A 16,813-nucleotide genomic window follows, 5' to 3' on the forward strand; every position below is an offset into this window, starting at 1 on the left:
TTTTTCGTACTTTGCGCGCAGGCGCCTTGCCCCACCCCTTCACTACGGTCGGCAGGCCCCTCGCGTCCCTTAGGTTTGGCTGGCCTCACTCTTCTTGCCCCCACCTTCCTAGTCCTATACGCGTCGCCACCCCCCCTTCCTGCTCCTAGTACGCGCCGCAACCCCGCCCCCCCGTAGTCCTGGTACGCGCCAGTTGCCTGGTAACGCGGGAACGAGGCGACATGTCTGCCCCCAACTGGCGAGCACGTGAACTGCAGAAGCTGCCAAATCGTCACGCCTTCCTTCTTTCTCCCTACACATCCCAAAAGTCAGGTTGCCCTCTCTGAGCCTTTGCACCCGCAGCCTGCTCGACTCCCCCTCTTAGACCTCTGTAGTTCCCGCCTCTCATTTTGCGCCTTCTTTTCTAGGCTTTGAGGAGGCGGTGTTGGAATGCCGGAGCCACCACCGTTGCCGAGGCGACAGCTTGGTTACTTCCGTTGGTTTCAATGCTTCCGGGTTGGCGTTGCGGTGCCGCTTCCGACTGTGGGAGCCTCGGCTTCCCAGTCGTCCGCTGAGCCTGAGCAGGTGAGGGGGAGCTCCTGGACATCCAGGCTGGGGAGCGGGGCTGGGCCGCGCCAGGCCGCGCGGGGCCGGGCTGGCCTGGTTCCCGGCCTGGGAGGGGCTTAACGGTCCTTTGATCTCTCTCTCCCCTCAGCCGAGTCCCTTCCCTGTCTTTCACTCTTCTGGCATCGGTGGTTTTACTTCTTCGATTGAACCCTGCTTCCTCGACCCCCTTGGGAGGCCGCCTTCTTCAGGCGCCTCCCTTCTCTCCACGAACTCGCTCTGACAGCTGAGGAACTGGCAAGATCCTGCTACCCAGAGGGTGAATGGGTATCTTTCCTGGAATAATCCTAATTTTTCTAAGGGTGAAGTTTGCAACGGCGGCCGTGATTGTAAGCGGAGTAAGCAAACACCTCCATTGTGTTAGTGTGAGGGATGCTGTTAAAAGATGCTCCCCTTCAGTTTCTACCCCCTGCCACTCTTTGAGGTCAAGGCATTGAAGGCATCTATTAAAATGCAGTTCAGCTAACTAATTGGGATGACAGCTATTCTCAACATGAATTAGTTTCTCAGATAAGGTAACAAACAGCAGGGACGTTTGTAGCTTGCTGTCAGTGTTTCCTTGTTTTTTTTCCAGGCTAGGGATGCTTAGAGTTATCGTGAACTTTTGTCTTCATTCCCTACATCATCAAGTTCCTTTGTGTCTCCATTTTAGAAGTTTATCTCTAACCTCATTGTCAACAAGCATCTTATCTGCTTTACTTCACAACATCCTAAGCTAGTTTCCTTGCCTATCCTGTTTGGAATCCACTGTTTGCGGCGGCCTGAGTAGGCTAACTAAAATGTGGATTTCCCCAAGTCCCTTCCCTGTTCAAAAACTTACAGCCTCCCTCCCACCCTGCCAAACACACATTTTGGTTTCAAGCCTTTCAGCCTGTTTCTTTATCATACTTCTTGTCTGATAATTTTATCAATCTGTTAAGAGAATTCTCTGTTCAGGTTAGGTTGCACTATTCCTTCTCAGAACAAGCTATGCTGATGCCTGCCTCCACATGCTGTGTCCCCCCACCCCCACCCCCCACCATGTTTGTGTCTCTGTTCATCCTCTTTTCCTCCTCCACCCCTCCCTTACCTAGACCTATCCTGATTCTACCTGTACTCTGTCAAGGCCCATTTTAAGTTCTCTCATCTCCACAAGCCTTTCAAATTATTCAGGCCCATGCTGATTGTCTCCTTTACCATGCTCCTGCTCTTACAGTTTGTACTATGTAATTTAATACTTAATTTTTTCTCTAATGAGCAACTTTGATTTCTTCCACCAGACTATAAGCTCTTGAAAGGCAAGTACTGAATTTCATACAACTTTATCCCCACCCCAATCTCCTTGATTATCCAGGAAAGATAGGTTGAATGATAAATACTGTCCTGATGTTAGAGCATGTGTTCTGTTTTTTTTTTTTAACATGAGGTTTATACTCATAGCATGTTGCAGGTTTGGGCATTTTGTATGCTTTCAATAAATATTTGCTTCATTCTCCATTATTACTTCCCAAGTCTGAGTATCTATAATGCCTACTCTTTTTAAAAGGAGAAAGTGAGAAAAACACTCAAGATTTTTCTGACCAGATCTTTGGAGTAATGTAGGGCTATGTAACTTGTATTCTAGGACTTTCTTCCACTCTCTAGGCTATCAGATTTTCCTTAGTCAGACTTCAGTATACACGTTTGCATTTTAAATACATTTTCATTGGCTTCTTTATGCGATAAATATTTAAGGTTTCTGTTTTAATTCAGATGTGGTTTGTTTCCTTTTATCCATATCTGGGGATAGCCCTCACAAGTAAAAATCATTTTTAGTGTGCTTGGGGTCTTTTACACAAGTAATTCTCTGCAACAAAATCAATGGAAGAGAATTAGGCAGAGAACCTCTGACGATCAACAAAAACAAAATGTTGTTTACAGAGTGTAGCATTGCTTTGGTCCAGCAAGTTAACTTTCTAAGTTCTCACATAATCTTTTACGTACACACTGCATACATTGATAAAGGATATTACACGGGAACCAACCAAGTATTTAATAGATGTGTACCCAATTCTGTGCAAGCTATTCTAAGGGTTATGAAAAGTACTGTGAGACATGGTGTTTGCCTTCAGGGATCTTAGCTAGTTAAGAGAAAAATAACATGGAGCAACTGGAAGATAAGCCTCATCCTGTGTGCCTGAAATTAAGATATAGAAGGGGGTGAATGAAGGTTCTAAAAACATTGCACAACTGTGGAATAGGTATGACATGACATGTATGCAGACTTAAAGGTTTTAAGGTGACATTTTAATGATTCAGTAGTGTGATATGGTCTCACAAAAATGACTGCCATTTTCAGCTGTAGTAATTGAAGTATAATATAGTGAGTGATGAAAACTATTGTGGGTATTTACCCTGAGAAAGATAAGATATAGGAGGGCATGATAACTGTCTTTAAATACTTGAAGGACCCTGTAGGGAAAAAGAATACATTCGTTTAATATTACCTCCCCAAATGGGTGAAAACTAGAGGAAGGCAGACTTTTGGCTCAGTACGAGGAAAGAAGGTTTAAAATCAGACCTAACTAAAGATGATAAAGGACTTTTTTGTAACAAGATTCTTTCCTAACATTGGAGGAAAAGGGATTTTACTGTCAGATGGGGGTGGGGAGGTGACAGTGGTAGCAGTGTCAAATTTGGCCAGTGGTCCTCAGAATTTTGGATTTCATGGATCAATAATATTTAAATGAAAGTGTGGAGAGGAGCCATAAATTAAGGTAGCCAGTCTTATTTTGCTAAGAAAGGCACTAAACAAAGTCAACTACCAACTATATTTCATACAAGAAAGGTGATTTTAAAAAATGCTCCAGGAGTAGGAAGAACAGGATTTCCTAATAGATAGTCCTTTAAATACATTTGGCTGAAGAAAAAGGTATTAGGTGCCCTTATTTTCTTTATTTCATCTCAGAATTGTAAAAACTTCATTAAGGAACCACTGGGCCGACTGACTTGAGATTCCATTCCCTGCTATGGCTCTGCCCCCTGCCTTTAACTGATTTATTATTATGGTTCCCTGAGCACATCTTCCTTATTAAAAGTCTGGGTAGCAGGTAATAAAGTTCCGATAGAGGCTTTCTCTGTAATGAGATGAATTGAAAGAAGTTGTAAAAAGAAAGCTTTGGAGAGAAGCATAGCAGCCATTTGAAATGCTTGACTGTTTTGGGAAATCTCTAAATTGTGGGGGGAAAATGCCCTCTCCATTGACCAAACTAAGAGAGGGGATATGTCATGGTCCTTGCTTTTCCATGCTTCCCCTCTCGCTGTGTGTGTCATGTGTTACTGTTAATTGTAATAAAATGTGCGCATAACTGAAAATGTTAATAAGATAATATTTAGTACTCAAGACTCATTTCAGACTGTAGCTGGTACTAGAAGTGCCTATTGCTGCTTTGTTTTCCAGAATTCGTTTCAATAATTTTCCTCCCAAAGAGCTATCTGTTCCCGACTCTGTATATCAGATGGCCTGGCTGATCCTACTAAGCTTGAAAGGAAGTTTCCATAATTATGGAATATTATTTCCATAATTATTATTCCATAATCCATAATTATTCCATAATTATTTGTGGCCTCTAACTAAAACATTTGTCTGCATGTTTGCTATCCTCTTTTGGGAAATTGTTCATTTGTGCTTAGTTACAGAGATTTCCTTCTGGGGAAATAAAGCAAAACCTTGTCTCCTCTAAAAAGAGACTGTGACTCAATGGTGCTAACCTCAGATTGGGCTGTGGGGGAGGTGGGCAGTAAGTAATATCTGCTAAAATGTAAATTTTAGTACTTTTCAAAATGTAGTAATGATAATAGCTAATAGTTGAACTAGAGGGCGCCTGGCTGGCTCAGTCTGAAGAGCATGCAACAATAAACTTAAAAAAAGTTGAACTAGGTGGCAGGTACTTTTTCACGTATTTTACATATATCATTTAATTTTCACAACAACCCTGTAATATAGGATTTATAATTATCCCCATTTTACAGTTCAGAAAGCCCAGGCATAGAGTGGTTAAGTAACTTGGTCACAGAGCTAGTAAGTGGTAGTGTCAGGGTTTGAACTTAGGTAGTCTTACTTCAGAGTCTTTATTCCTGACCATAAAACATTGGGAGATGTTTTTGAAATTCAATAGTATATGTACTGTGAAGTTCTGAAAAAGGAATATTTAAAAGAAATCTGAGAGTCCATCTTAAAAGATTACTTCCAGCTGGACCAGGATTTAGGAGGCAATGCATAGAACAGTAGTAGTTCTTAAAGGATGGAAGCACCAGCATTATCTGGAAACTTGCATATTTTCAGGCAGGACCCAGACCACTAATCAGAAATTCTGAGGGTGGCCCAACACTCTGTTTTAATCTCTCTTCTAGATTATCCTGGTGCACATAAAATTGGAAAACCACTGATCTAGAGGGCAGAACTGTGGGGAAAAGAATCCAAGAGAAATAGCTGAGTGATAGGAAAAACAAAAATGAAAAGATTGAAGATGACAGGTCTACTGGGGGTGGGATGGGGAAGAAGGCAAGGGGACTGGGAGTAGAATACATTGTTAAAAAGTCAGAACATGAAAGAAAAACATTATTTGTATGTATGTGCTTTAAAAAGACCAAGGAAAAAGAGTCACTAGATGAATGTAAGTTAAATGTCAGGGAGAAGACAGACATCATTTATATTATTTTCATTCCTCTGGGAACCAGAAGAAGATGAAAAGATACTTAGCTCAGCTTGGGCTTTGTGGGGAGAAGCTGTGTATAGCTAGAAGTAGCTAGATGAATTAAAACCCTGCAGTTTAGTGGAGAGATGAGAGGGCTAGGAATATGAGAGGGTAGTGGTGTCAGCCTTTGCTTTGCACCTGAATCAAGATAACTGAATACCATGAACTGCTTTTATGAGATGCCTCAGCCTATATAATTTGAACTCCAGGTTCCTTCACTTGTAATTGTCTAGCTGAATGTCTAAGTTGGTTGTGCTGGATGGACAACCTCTTCTTTGGGTGGGGCTATGGATAACATTAAAGAAACTAGAGAAAGAAGGGCACAAGTTGATCTTTGAGGGAATTGCACGCCTACCCGTACAGAGTGGCAGTAAAGAACACATTCATGATCATCTAGTACATAAAACAGGATCCCCCATTTTGTTTCATTCCACTTGGTAGGGTTTTTCCTCTACATCTGCTTCATTTACTAATTTTGTTGATATAAATAATGTGATCAAACACTAACAAATGCTCCTCACTCTTGTGCCTTGTTCTGATTTGTGTTTATTTTTAGCCCCAGAAAAGTGCCACTGTAAGCCATGAGATGTCTGGTCTGAATTGGAAACCCTTTGTATATGGCGGCCTTGCCTCTATTGTTGCTGAGTTTGGTAAGAACGTGAAAACTGACGAATCTGCTTCTTATGGTATAGATGGTAGCTTATGGTGACAGTTATTTTTGGTGAAAATTAGAGAAAAAGTGAAAAGAAGCTCACTTTGTTTTAAAAACTATTGTCTCTAAGCCATCGAGTAATATTTTCTAAAAAAGTACTACTAATGGTATGGTGAGTGAGGTTAAGAAAGTCAAACTTAGGGGGTGCCTAGGTGGCTCAGTTGGTTAAGCATCCGACTTTGGCTTGGGTCATGATCCTGCAGTTCGTGGGTCTGAGCCCTGCATCAGGCTCTGTGCTGACAGCTCAGAGCCTGAAGCCTGTTTCAGATTCTGTCCCCCTCCCTCTCTCTGCCCCTCCCCGACTTGTGCTCTGTCTCTGTTGCTCAAAAATAAATAAATGTTAAAAAAAATTTTAATAAAAGTCAAACTTAGGAAGATTTTTTTTATAGTTTAATGATTTGTTAATTTGCTCTAGGTTTAAGTAATGTACATGAAAAGATAAAGGGAGTTCGATAATATAGGGGTTTCTGCTATATTTTTGTACTAATGGTCTTTCCTTCATGCTAAGTTGTTTATAACTTTCTTAGTATTCAGACTTTTTTTCTTTTCTTTTTAAAAGTTTATTATTTATTTTGAGAGAGAGAGAAAGCAAGCATGAGTGGAGGGTGGGGCAGAGAGAGAGGGAGACACAGAATCTGAAGCAGACTCTGCGACAGTGCAGAGCCAGTGGGGGGCTTGAACTCACGAACTGTGACATCATGACCTGAGCTAAAGTCGGCTGTTTAACCGACTGAGCCACCCAGGCACCCCCAGACTTCTTTTTTCAAACCTCTGTCCCATTTAAAAAAAATTTTTTTTAACGTTTATTCATTTTTGAGACAGAGAGAGACAGAGCATGAATGGGGGAAGGTCAGAGAGAGAGGGAGACACAGAATCTGAAACAGGCTCCAGGCTCTGAGCTGTCAGCACAGATCCCGACGCAGGGCTCGAACTCACGGACCATGAGATCATGACCTGAGCCGAAGTCGGACGCCCAACCGACTGAGCCACCCAGGCGCCTCTCTGTCCCATTTTAGAAGAAAATTGATTAATAAGATCAAACTGGATTCTTCTCTATTTGATTTTAATTTGGAAATATTTTTTAGACTGTGTTTTTTCATCTCCCAATTTTCTCTTTCCTAAGCTATTTGTAAGTGACCCAACCCATTAATCTTTGTTGACTTTCTTGGCACATGCTCTGGTGTTATGATACCAAAGTCATAAGTGACCAGAGCTACATAATCACCTTGTTAGTTTTAGACTTCGAAGTATTCCCTAAAACACATTTTGTCAATGTAATGACCACTTTTGTGTATTGAGGTAACTAAAGAAGTTTGGTTCAAGACATTTCCCAGGCACTGTGTTAGTTATTAGTCCAGAATTAAACGTAGAACCAAGATGAGTCGGCCAAGTAGGACTTTGCTGTTATGTTAGGGAACTATTTGTTTCTTGTAAACAGATAAAAGAAAAAAAACTGACAAAACTTTATAATAGTATATAAGAGTACCTGGAACAGCAATCCCATGCTTTCCCATCTTCTTTGTGAAAAATTAGAGAGATTTATGAAGAAGTGGGGAGTCAAGGTGGGGGGGGGGTGCAGAGGAAGATTCAAGTGCCAAACTGTATTATGTTATAGATGAAATTAAAACATTTAAATTATTTTGTATTTGCAGTATATTAGGACCATCTTAAAGCATTTTATTATATCAGTTTCAACTATACTGTGGGCCAAATCCTACTGCCTAGATACAGTACAGTATATTTCACTTTACCACATACAACTCTTCTGAAAGTGGTACTCTTAGTAGAGATATCCCCTATGTGTTATAAAAAGGACTTCGTCTTATGTTTTCAAATTGTCATTGGCTTAAATTCAGCCAAAATTTAACCATGACTCTTTGGAGAAACTTATAAATCAGTGTGTTCTTTCATAGGAACTTTCCCTGTGGACCTGACTAAAACACGCCTTCAAGTTCAGGGCCAAAGCATTGATGTCCGTTTTAAAGAAATAAAATACCGAGGAATGTTTCATGCCTTGTTCCGAATCTATAAAGAAGAAGGCGTATTGGCTTTGTATTCTGGGTGAGACTGGATTCTTTCTTTACCTCTTGAATAGAAACACTTTCAAAAAAATTTTTTTGATGTTTATTTTTGAGAGAGAAAGAGAGACAGAGCATGAGCAGGGGAAGGGCAGAGAGAGGGAGAAACAGAACTTGAAGCAGGCTCCAGGCTCTGAGCTGTCAGCACAGAGCCCGACGTGGGGCTCAGACCCACGGACCGCAAGATCATGACCTGAGCCTAAGTCAGACGCTTAACTGACTAAGCCACCCAGGCGCCCCAAAACACTTTTCAAAGAAACCATGTATTTCAGTGGTCTGATAGTGTGTGCCCTTCATATTCACCATTCTAACTTTTAATTCAATATTCCTGTGCAAGTTTCTATTTCACTTGCTTGTAAGTCTTGAGCTTTAGATTTTGTGTTCATCTGGCTTTGCGTGATATATTTTAAAATGGATATCTCATTGCAGCATTGGCTTTCTCCTGTTTTCCTGAGAGTCATCAATAGCCCCTGTGAATAGCAGCACCAATTAATGGCTTACATTTCTGTGGTATTCTTCCTGAGTTGCCAAATACTTCTTTTAAAATTTTCCTCTTTAAAGAAATACTATTCTGGTAGTTTAAGCATAAAATGCAGAATGTGAGAGAGGGAGACTGATCTTTTTTTGTCAATTTTTAATTAGTTATAGGTTTGTGGTTTATTGCCCATTTTGTCATGTATCTGCTGCCAGTTTCCTAGGCCACTCCTGCATCTAGGTTACCAGTTTACTGCTCAGAGAAGGGACATCAATTTTATTATTAACCTATGTTAGACTTAATTTTGAAAGACAATTTTCTTAGGGAAAAAAATCAAGTAATACATCTCGAAGCAAGTGAATCATGGATCATCTGTTTCACCTTGTTCTTTAATCAGCATGGACAATCACAAGATTATTTTTTTCTAATAGCAAGCAGTAAAGTCAGAAATATGCATATTTAGTCATCATTTTTAAAATCTTAACCATCCAAGCTGCTGTCGTCTTTCTATTTATAACTACTAAAGTATAGTTCTGCAACTTGGAAGAATCTCAAAGGGGGTATGAGTGAGAATGTCTTCAGTTTATAAGCAGAACTTAAATATGGTGAAATCTTGGCTCTAGTGTCTTCTTGATAGATGAAAGATACATGTACAGCTGTTAGGAAGTAAGGTTGATTTTTAAAAAATCTCCATGAGGTGAATAATTGTGTGTACTTCTTTTCCTACATTGCTAGATTCAATTTGCTAATATTTTGTTAAGGATTTTTGCATCTAAATTCATGAGAGATATTTTCCTGTAGTTTTTCCTTTTTGTACTCTTTTTGTCTGGTTTTGATATTGGGGTAATACTAGCCTCATAAAATGAATTGGTAAGTATTCCCTCTCCTTTTTTCTGGAAGAGATTATGTAAGATTAGTGTTGATTTTTTTAGGTGTTTGGTAGAATTCCCCCATTGAAATTGTCTGGGCCTGGAGATTTCCTTTTTGGGAACTTTTAAATTATGAATTAAAATGTTTTAATTGTTATGAGACTATTCAAATGATCTATTTCATGTTTTTTTGATGATTCCCATATTTTTATCTGTTTCATTCTGATTGAGTTTTGGTAGTTTGTAGTTTTTGAGGAATTAGTCCATTTCTTCTGAGTTGTTGAATTTATGAGCATAAAGTCGTTTATAGTAGTATTCCCTTATTCTTTTAATGGCTGCAGAATTTGTAGTGCTGTTGCTTGTTTCGTTCCTGATATTGGTGACTTCCATCTTTTTATTACTATGAACCTTGCTAGAGGTTTATCAATTTTATTGATTTTTTTCAAAAAAGCTGGATTTTTCTCTATTTTTGTTTTCAGTTTTATTAATTTATGCTCTTTACTATGTCCTCCCCTTCTGCTTGCTTTGGTTTTATTTTGCTCTTCTTTTTCTAGTTTCTTGAGTTAGGAACTTATGTTGATTTGGGATTTCCCTCCTTTCTAATGTAAGCATTTCGTGACGTAAATTTCCCTCTGAGCATTGCTTTGGCTGTGCCCTATGTATTTTAACAGGTTCAATTTTCATTTTCATTCAGTTCTATGTATTTTAAAAATTTCCTTTGAGACTTCCTGTGAACCATGGATTATTTAGAAATGTGATGTTTGGGGCGCCTGGGTGGCTCAGTCGGTTAAGCGGCCAACTTCGGCTCAGGTCATGATCTCGCGGTCCGTGAGTTCGAGCCCCGCGTCGGGCTCTGTGTTGACAGCTCAGAGCCTGGAGCCTGTCTCAGATTCTGTGTCTCCCTCTCTCTGACCCTCCCCCGTTCATGCTCTGTCTCTGTCTCAAAAATAAACGTTAAAAAAAAATTTTAGAAATGTGATGTTTGATTTCCAAGTGTTTGAGGATTTTCCTTACTGATTTCTAGTTTGATTCCATTATAGTCAGAGAATGTACTCTATATGACTTCAATTCTTTTAAACTTGTTGAGTTTTGGGGTGCCTGGGTGGCTCAGTTGGTTAGGTGTCTGACTCTTAATTTTGGCTCAGGTCATGATCTCATGGTTTGTGGGTTCAAGCCCTGTGTCAAGCTCTGTGCTGACAGCATGGAGCCTACTTGGGATTCTCTCTCTCCCTCTCTCTCTGACTCTCCCCTGCACTCGCTCACTAAATAAATAAATAAATAAACTTAAAAAAATAAAAAAAATAGTTTTGTTTTATGATCCAAATGTGCTCTCTCTTGGTGAATGTTCCACTGTGCTTGAATAAATGCATATTCTGAAGTAGTTGGGTGGAATGAGGTGAGTAATGGAAATGAGTAGACTATCTAGATGTGTTTAATCTGCAAGTGCACATTGAGTATAGTTGACTTTTTCTTTCTTTTTTTGGCAGAATCGCTCCTGCTTTGCTAAGACAGGCATCATATGGCACCATCAAAATTGGCATTTACCAAAGCTTGAAGAGATTATTTGTAGAACGTCTAGAAGGTCAGTATAGACTTCTTCTCTTTTAGGGTGATACTCAGAGGATTATCAAAATCATGCTTACTAAGAACCATTCATCATGGGATGCTTGAGAGTGGATGACAGTCATTGCAAGGACAAAGCGAGTTCATACTGACTTGGGATTAATCCTTGCAGGAGTGATCTATGAGTTAGAAGGACCTGCTCTTTAAGTTTGTCCCTTTTTCTATCAAAGAAAAAAAAAGGCTTCTGGTCATCACAGAGGGAACATGGACAAGTTTGTCCAGAAAATTAACGCTATCTTCATTGCCAAAAAGACTTCAACTATAAGCAGTTCTGTAGCTGCCAGTTTTTTTTTTTTTTTTTTTTTTAAATTTTTTTTTTCAACGTTTTTTATTTCTTTTTGGGACAGAGAGAGACAGAGCATGAACGGGGGAGGGGCAGAGAGAGAGGGAGACACAGAATCGGAAACAGGCTCCAGGCTCCGAGCCATCAGCCCAGAGCCTGACGCGGGGCTCGAACTCACGGGCCGCGAGATCGTGACCTGGCTGAAGTCGGACGCTTAACCGACTGCGCCACCCAGGCGCCCCTGTAGCTGCCAGTTTTGATAAGCTTTTGTTAGATGGAGTAATTTTAGACTATTCTAGATTCTGTTGTACCTATGACCACCTTACCCACATTCAGCATTATCCTATGTCTCTATTATTGTTGCTGTAGCATTTCTATCCTGATATGGTACTAAATGGTTATTTTACCACAGGGCTGTTGCATGGTTGTGGATAGCTGGAGAGCCTTTTGATTAGTAATGTCTTTTGAGTTACTTGATTGTGCTAAATTGACTTTTTCTGGAGCCTCTTCTTTGAGGATTCTGAAGGATTTACTTCCTAAAATAATTTCCTTTCACAGATGCTTCACTTGGGTTTACCTAGTTTCTGTTTGTAGGCTCTCCATGGTAAGAAGGCATGGTGAAGATGGAATTTTCATTTTAGAATATTATGCTCTGTTTCTTCTTCTTCTTTTTCTTTTTTTTTTTTTTGGCTGAGTGGATTTAATTTCAAATGACTAGTTTTTCACATTTGAACTACAGAAACCTGTAAATAGAGGCCAGTAGATATCAAGGCCAGTCAAAATTAATATTTAAGTAATTTTTTTCTGTTATCCGTAAGCTTTTACCTTTTAAAATTCTGTTGCTAAGTCTTTAGAGTTGATGATTCTCCAGAAAAATACTTAAAGAAATTTTTTAGGTGTTTGAAATGATTGAGGAAGAAATACCACATTCTGAATTTATGTGGGCTATTGCCAGTTGCTCTATACAGAATAATAGGACATGTGCTAGTGTCCTTTAGAACTACCTTTAAAAAATAGTGATTTATGTTTTATAATTTTTATGTTGCAGTGATGATATGGGATCTAGAAATATTTGAGTTTTTTTTTTTTTAATTTTCATAAGCTTTGTGGTTCATTTCTTACAGTCAATTCTCTGCCTAGGGTTCCCTTCCTCTGAAAGATCAGTACTTTATTCTCAGAAACTAGTACTTAATACAAGCAGAATTTTTTTTTCCTTTTTACAGATGAAACTCTTCTAATTAATATGATCTGTGGGGTAGTGTCAGGAGTGATATCTTCCGCTATAGCCAACCCCACTGATGTACTAAAGGTAAGAGAGGTCTGGTAGCATTGGATGTATGCAATGTGATGTGAAAAGAGTATGAACTTTGAGTCAGATCTCCACTTGCCAGCTGTAAAACCTTTGGCAAATCACTTAACTGTGTTAAGCCTTAGTTTCCTCATTTGTAAAATGAAGATAATTTAGTACTTATTGCATAGGTTTGTTTAGGATTAGAGATAATATGTGTAGACTGCCTATCACACTTGGTAGATTGTAGATGCTCAGTAAATAATAGTCAATTTATTATGATATGCATTGATCCTTTGGTCTTTAGAGTATGCAAAGCTGTATAAGATTCTTTCCAAGGACTATGTAATTTTAAGGGAATCAGTTTTCAGATACCTCATTTCCATTTATATTCTTCTAAAATTGATCTGAGAAAGAACTTGTGTTTTTATTTTTAATAGTTCTTTTCCCACTTTACAAAAGAAAGGCATACTCCCAACCCATTTTAAATCTCAGTATGGTATATTGACCAGTGGTGTAACCTGGGGTACCAAACAAAGGGATACATCAAAATATAGTTTTTGGAGAAGACTCCTTTAATAGCTAATTGAGGTACCTTAGTCTATAATGCATCTGTCTTTTCTTGTCTTACCTATATTTCCATTAAGGATGAGATTTGGCTTTTAAATGGTATATTTTGGTTTGTGTTGGGATATTCTGAATACAAAACTTGAACAGTATAGGTTAGTGGTATTGATTTTTAAAAATATAATTGGATTTCTTTCAGGTTTTATCAAAAGACAGGATGAAACATTTATTTGATAATATTAATCTTCATCTTATTTTATCTCATAAAATGGTAAACAGATTCTACATAGTTACTAACTTATTTAAACTTAGGATTAATAGGGGCGCCTGGGTGGCTCAGTCGGTTAAGCATCCGACTTCGGCTCAGGTCACGATCTCGCGGTCCGCGAGTTCGAGCCCCGCGTCGGGCTCTGGGCTGATGGCTCAGAGCCTGGAGCTTGCTTCCGATTCTGTGTCTCCCTCTCTCTCTGCCCCTCCCCCGTTCATGCTGTGTCTCTCTCTGTCTCAAAAATAAATAAACGTTAAAAAAAAAATTTAAAAAAAAATAAACTTAGGATTAATTAAAAGCACTAAATATATGATTATAATGTGTGAGAGGGTCACAAGTTTTTGAGAGTTATTTTAGAGGGAATATGAGAAAAAAGAGGACATATGCTTTATTTATTTGAAACCATAGGTGGTTAGGTTAGTGAAGGAGAGATCTATTGCAATTCAGAGAGTTTTGAGAACCAAGAGAGTGACATGAAAAACCACACATGAGAAAGAAACCAGTGATGGTTGATGGAGAAAGGATAAGAAATGAACTTTCTAGATTAAATTGAGAGTAATATATACAGAATTTTTTATCACTTTTGATTTGAAGAGTAAGTATTTGTGAAGAGAACTGATTGTATCCTAAAACTCTAAAATATTTGCAATATAATTACACTTGACCTTTTCAAGAACAATAATACTTAACTCCCTAAAGTTTCCTTTCTTATCCATGTGGATCCTAGATTTAATCACCTAAGTGATTCACTTCAATTTCCTGTCCCTTTGACCTGCTTGGTACAATTACAACCATTGACCCATGCTATAATCTACCTTTTCCTTTCTTATACCTGGGTAGGGCTGAAGGCACTGGGGGTGGGGTGAGTCACAAACTTAGACTGTGATGGTACCAATATAGGATCTATAATCATAATCGGGTTGTTCAGTTCTTGTGTATATCCTTGAACAGCTCTTTCTTTGATCTATGTGTTGCTTCCTTGCCTTTGTATATATAGCTCTCTGACTGTAATGCCTTTTACCCATTTTCTCATGAATTTATCCTTCAGGACTGCTCAGGAACAGGGCCAGGACTAGGATGAGACAAATGAGGTGCTCCTTGTGGATGCAAAATGGAAGGGGGCACAAAAGAAAACCACCTCAGTAATCAAGAGAGATAACATTTAAAAAAATTTTTTTAACGTTTTTTATTTTGAGAGGAGCTCAAGCCAGGGAGGGGCAGAGAGAGAGGGAGACACAGAATCTGAAGCAGGCTCCAGGCTCTGAGCTGTCAGCACAGAGCCTGATGTGGGGCTCGAACTCATGAACCATGAGATCATGACCTGAGCTGAAGTTGGACGCTTAACCAACTGAGCCACCCAGGCGCCCCGAGAGATAACACTTTTATGCAATATTTTTCAAAAACTAAAATGAATGCAAATTATTCACGATGAATAAAGTATCAATATTTTGTATAATTCATCTCACTTCCTCACCCTAATCTCATCCTGTTGGATTCTGTCTTTAGTTAAATTTTTGATATTTGGTTCATTGTGGGTTTTTCTGCATTCATTTTCATGTCTTAAAATATTGCATTATTATTTGGATTACTGAGGGTTTTTTTTGAGTCCCCCTCCTACATTTTGTGCCAGAGGAAAGTGCCATACTTGCCTCACCCTAGTCCCAGCCCTGCTCAGGAATCACTTCCTTAAAGAAGTCTCCTACTTGCTTCACCCTAGTCCCAGCCCTGCTCAGGAATTACCTCCTTAAAGAAGTCTCCTACTTACCATAGGATATTTGTAGTTTTTTAAATTTATCTTTGTAATAGTTTCTATTCCGATTTAACTGAGTTTAGGTTTTTATCTCAAAACTCTTAGTAGTAGCAGTTGACTTTCCATGTAAAAACATGCTGTTGTCTCCTGATTTACCAAAGACATTTATTGAAACCTAGAGTTGTGCATCCTGAAAATCAGGCCCACATTTGGGCCACTAGTATTTAGCGACTGGCTACTATGATTCTATGTGTGCAGTCACGGGGGGAATTGTACCAAATCTTTCATGTGGCTTTTTTTTTTTAATTTTAAATTTTTGTTTATTTTTGAGAGAGAGAGGTGCATGCAAGCTGGGGTGGAGCAGAGAGAGAGGGAGACAGAATCCAAAGCAGGCTCTGTACTGTCAGCACAGAGCTCGATGCAGGTCTTGAACTCACGAATGGTGAGATAATGACCTGAGCCAAAGTTGGATGCTTAACCGACTGAGCTACCCAGTTGCCCCAACTAATCACATTTTAGAAGAATTATTTTCTACCCTCACTGAGTACTTGTTCTCTTTTTCCCAGAATTTCTTCCAGCTCTAGAATTGATTGACTTAGTATAAGGAACGTGAGGCTAATGAAAATCATTTTTTTAATTAAAAAAATTTTTTTAACATTTATTTATTATTGAGAGACAGAGCATGAGTATGGGAGGGACAGAGAGAGGGGGAGACACAGAATCTGAAGCAGGTTCCAGGCTCTGAGCTGTTAGCACAGAGCCCAACACAGGGCTGGAACTCACAAACCGCGAGATCATGACCTGAGCTGAAGTCTGACACTTAACCAACTGAGCCACCCAGGCACCCCTGATGAAAATCATTTTTATGAGACATACTTTTACACAAATTACACTTCTAAAATATATAGTTTGTCATTAATTTCATCAGAATAACAGGGTAACATTTCTGAGAATTCCCAAATACTGTTTTCTTAATTTTAAATGAGTGAAACCTCTCATTTTGGTCTCTGTTAAAACAAAATGTTCACCCCTTCTTACTTTAGATTCGAATGCAGGCTCAAGGAAGTCTGTTCCAAGGCAGCATGATTGGCAGCTTCATCGATATATACCAACAAGAAGGTGCCAGGGGTCTGTGGAGGGTAAGTACTCTTTATGCCCCTTTCCTATAAATTTGCAAAGAATACTTCTTATACGAAGCCATTAAATTATGAATTGTCATCTTACGCTGTTTAATTTTTTGTAACCCAGAACATAAGGTAAGAAACTTTCTTATCACCTATGAAAGGACCAAAACTTACCAGTTTCTTTATTTCTGCTTAATGTTTGGGGATGTTTGTGTGAGAGAAGTTAATGACATTACTTGAGATAGTCATTTTGATTTGTTTAAATTCACAGTGAATTTAAGTCTTTAATACATATTTTTGCCAGTTTTGTACTAACGCTGCACTATATATTTGTGACAGTCTCTGATTACCTAAAACAGCTTTTCTTAACCTTATAAAAAGTAAAAATTGTACTAAAAATATTGAGATCTATAAAAGAAAAAAATCCAGTATTATTAACTAGAGATAATCACTGTTAA

General features: G+C 38.9%; 1 protein-coding gene across 3 annotated transcripts in view; it reads left to right on the top strand.

The window, feature by feature from the left end:
* The first annotated feature begins 316 nt into the window (after nucleotides 1-316).
* SLC25A14 (solute carrier family 25 member 14) overlaps nucleotides 317-16,813 on the top strand; it is a 29,218-nt gene continuing 12,721 nt past the window's right edge. The window contains exons 1-7 of one of the 3 annotated variants that reach the window (XM_019427007.2): nucleotides 450-564; nucleotides 695-941; nucleotides 5,875-5,968; nucleotides 7,944-8,091; nucleotides 10,940-11,034; nucleotides 12,582-12,667; nucleotides 16,275-16,370. In XM_019427007.2, the coding sequence (XP_019282552.1) occupies nucleotides 867-941; nucleotides 5,875-5,968; nucleotides 7,944-8,091; nucleotides 10,940-11,034; nucleotides 12,582-12,667; nucleotides 16,275-16,370 (594 nt within the window). In that variant the 5' untranslated portion in view covers nucleotides 450-564; nucleotides 695-866. Of the gene's footprint in view, nucleotides 565-590; nucleotides 942-5,874; nucleotides 5,969-7,943; nucleotides 8,092-10,939; nucleotides 11,035-12,581; nucleotides 12,668-16,274; nucleotides 16,371-16,813 lie in introns of those variants that run through there. The other 2 variants (XM_019427005.2, XM_053891430.1) reach the window with 2 other exon arrangements.

The sequence above is a fragment of the Panthera pardus genome, unplaced genomic scaffold (genome assembly GCF_024362965.1).
Source record: "Panthera pardus isolate Hobbes unplaced genomic scaffold, ASM2436296v1 HiC_scaffold_27, whole genome shotgun sequence".
Lineage (NCBI taxonomy): Eukaryota > Metazoa > Chordata > Mammalia > Carnivora > Felidae > Panthera > Panthera pardus.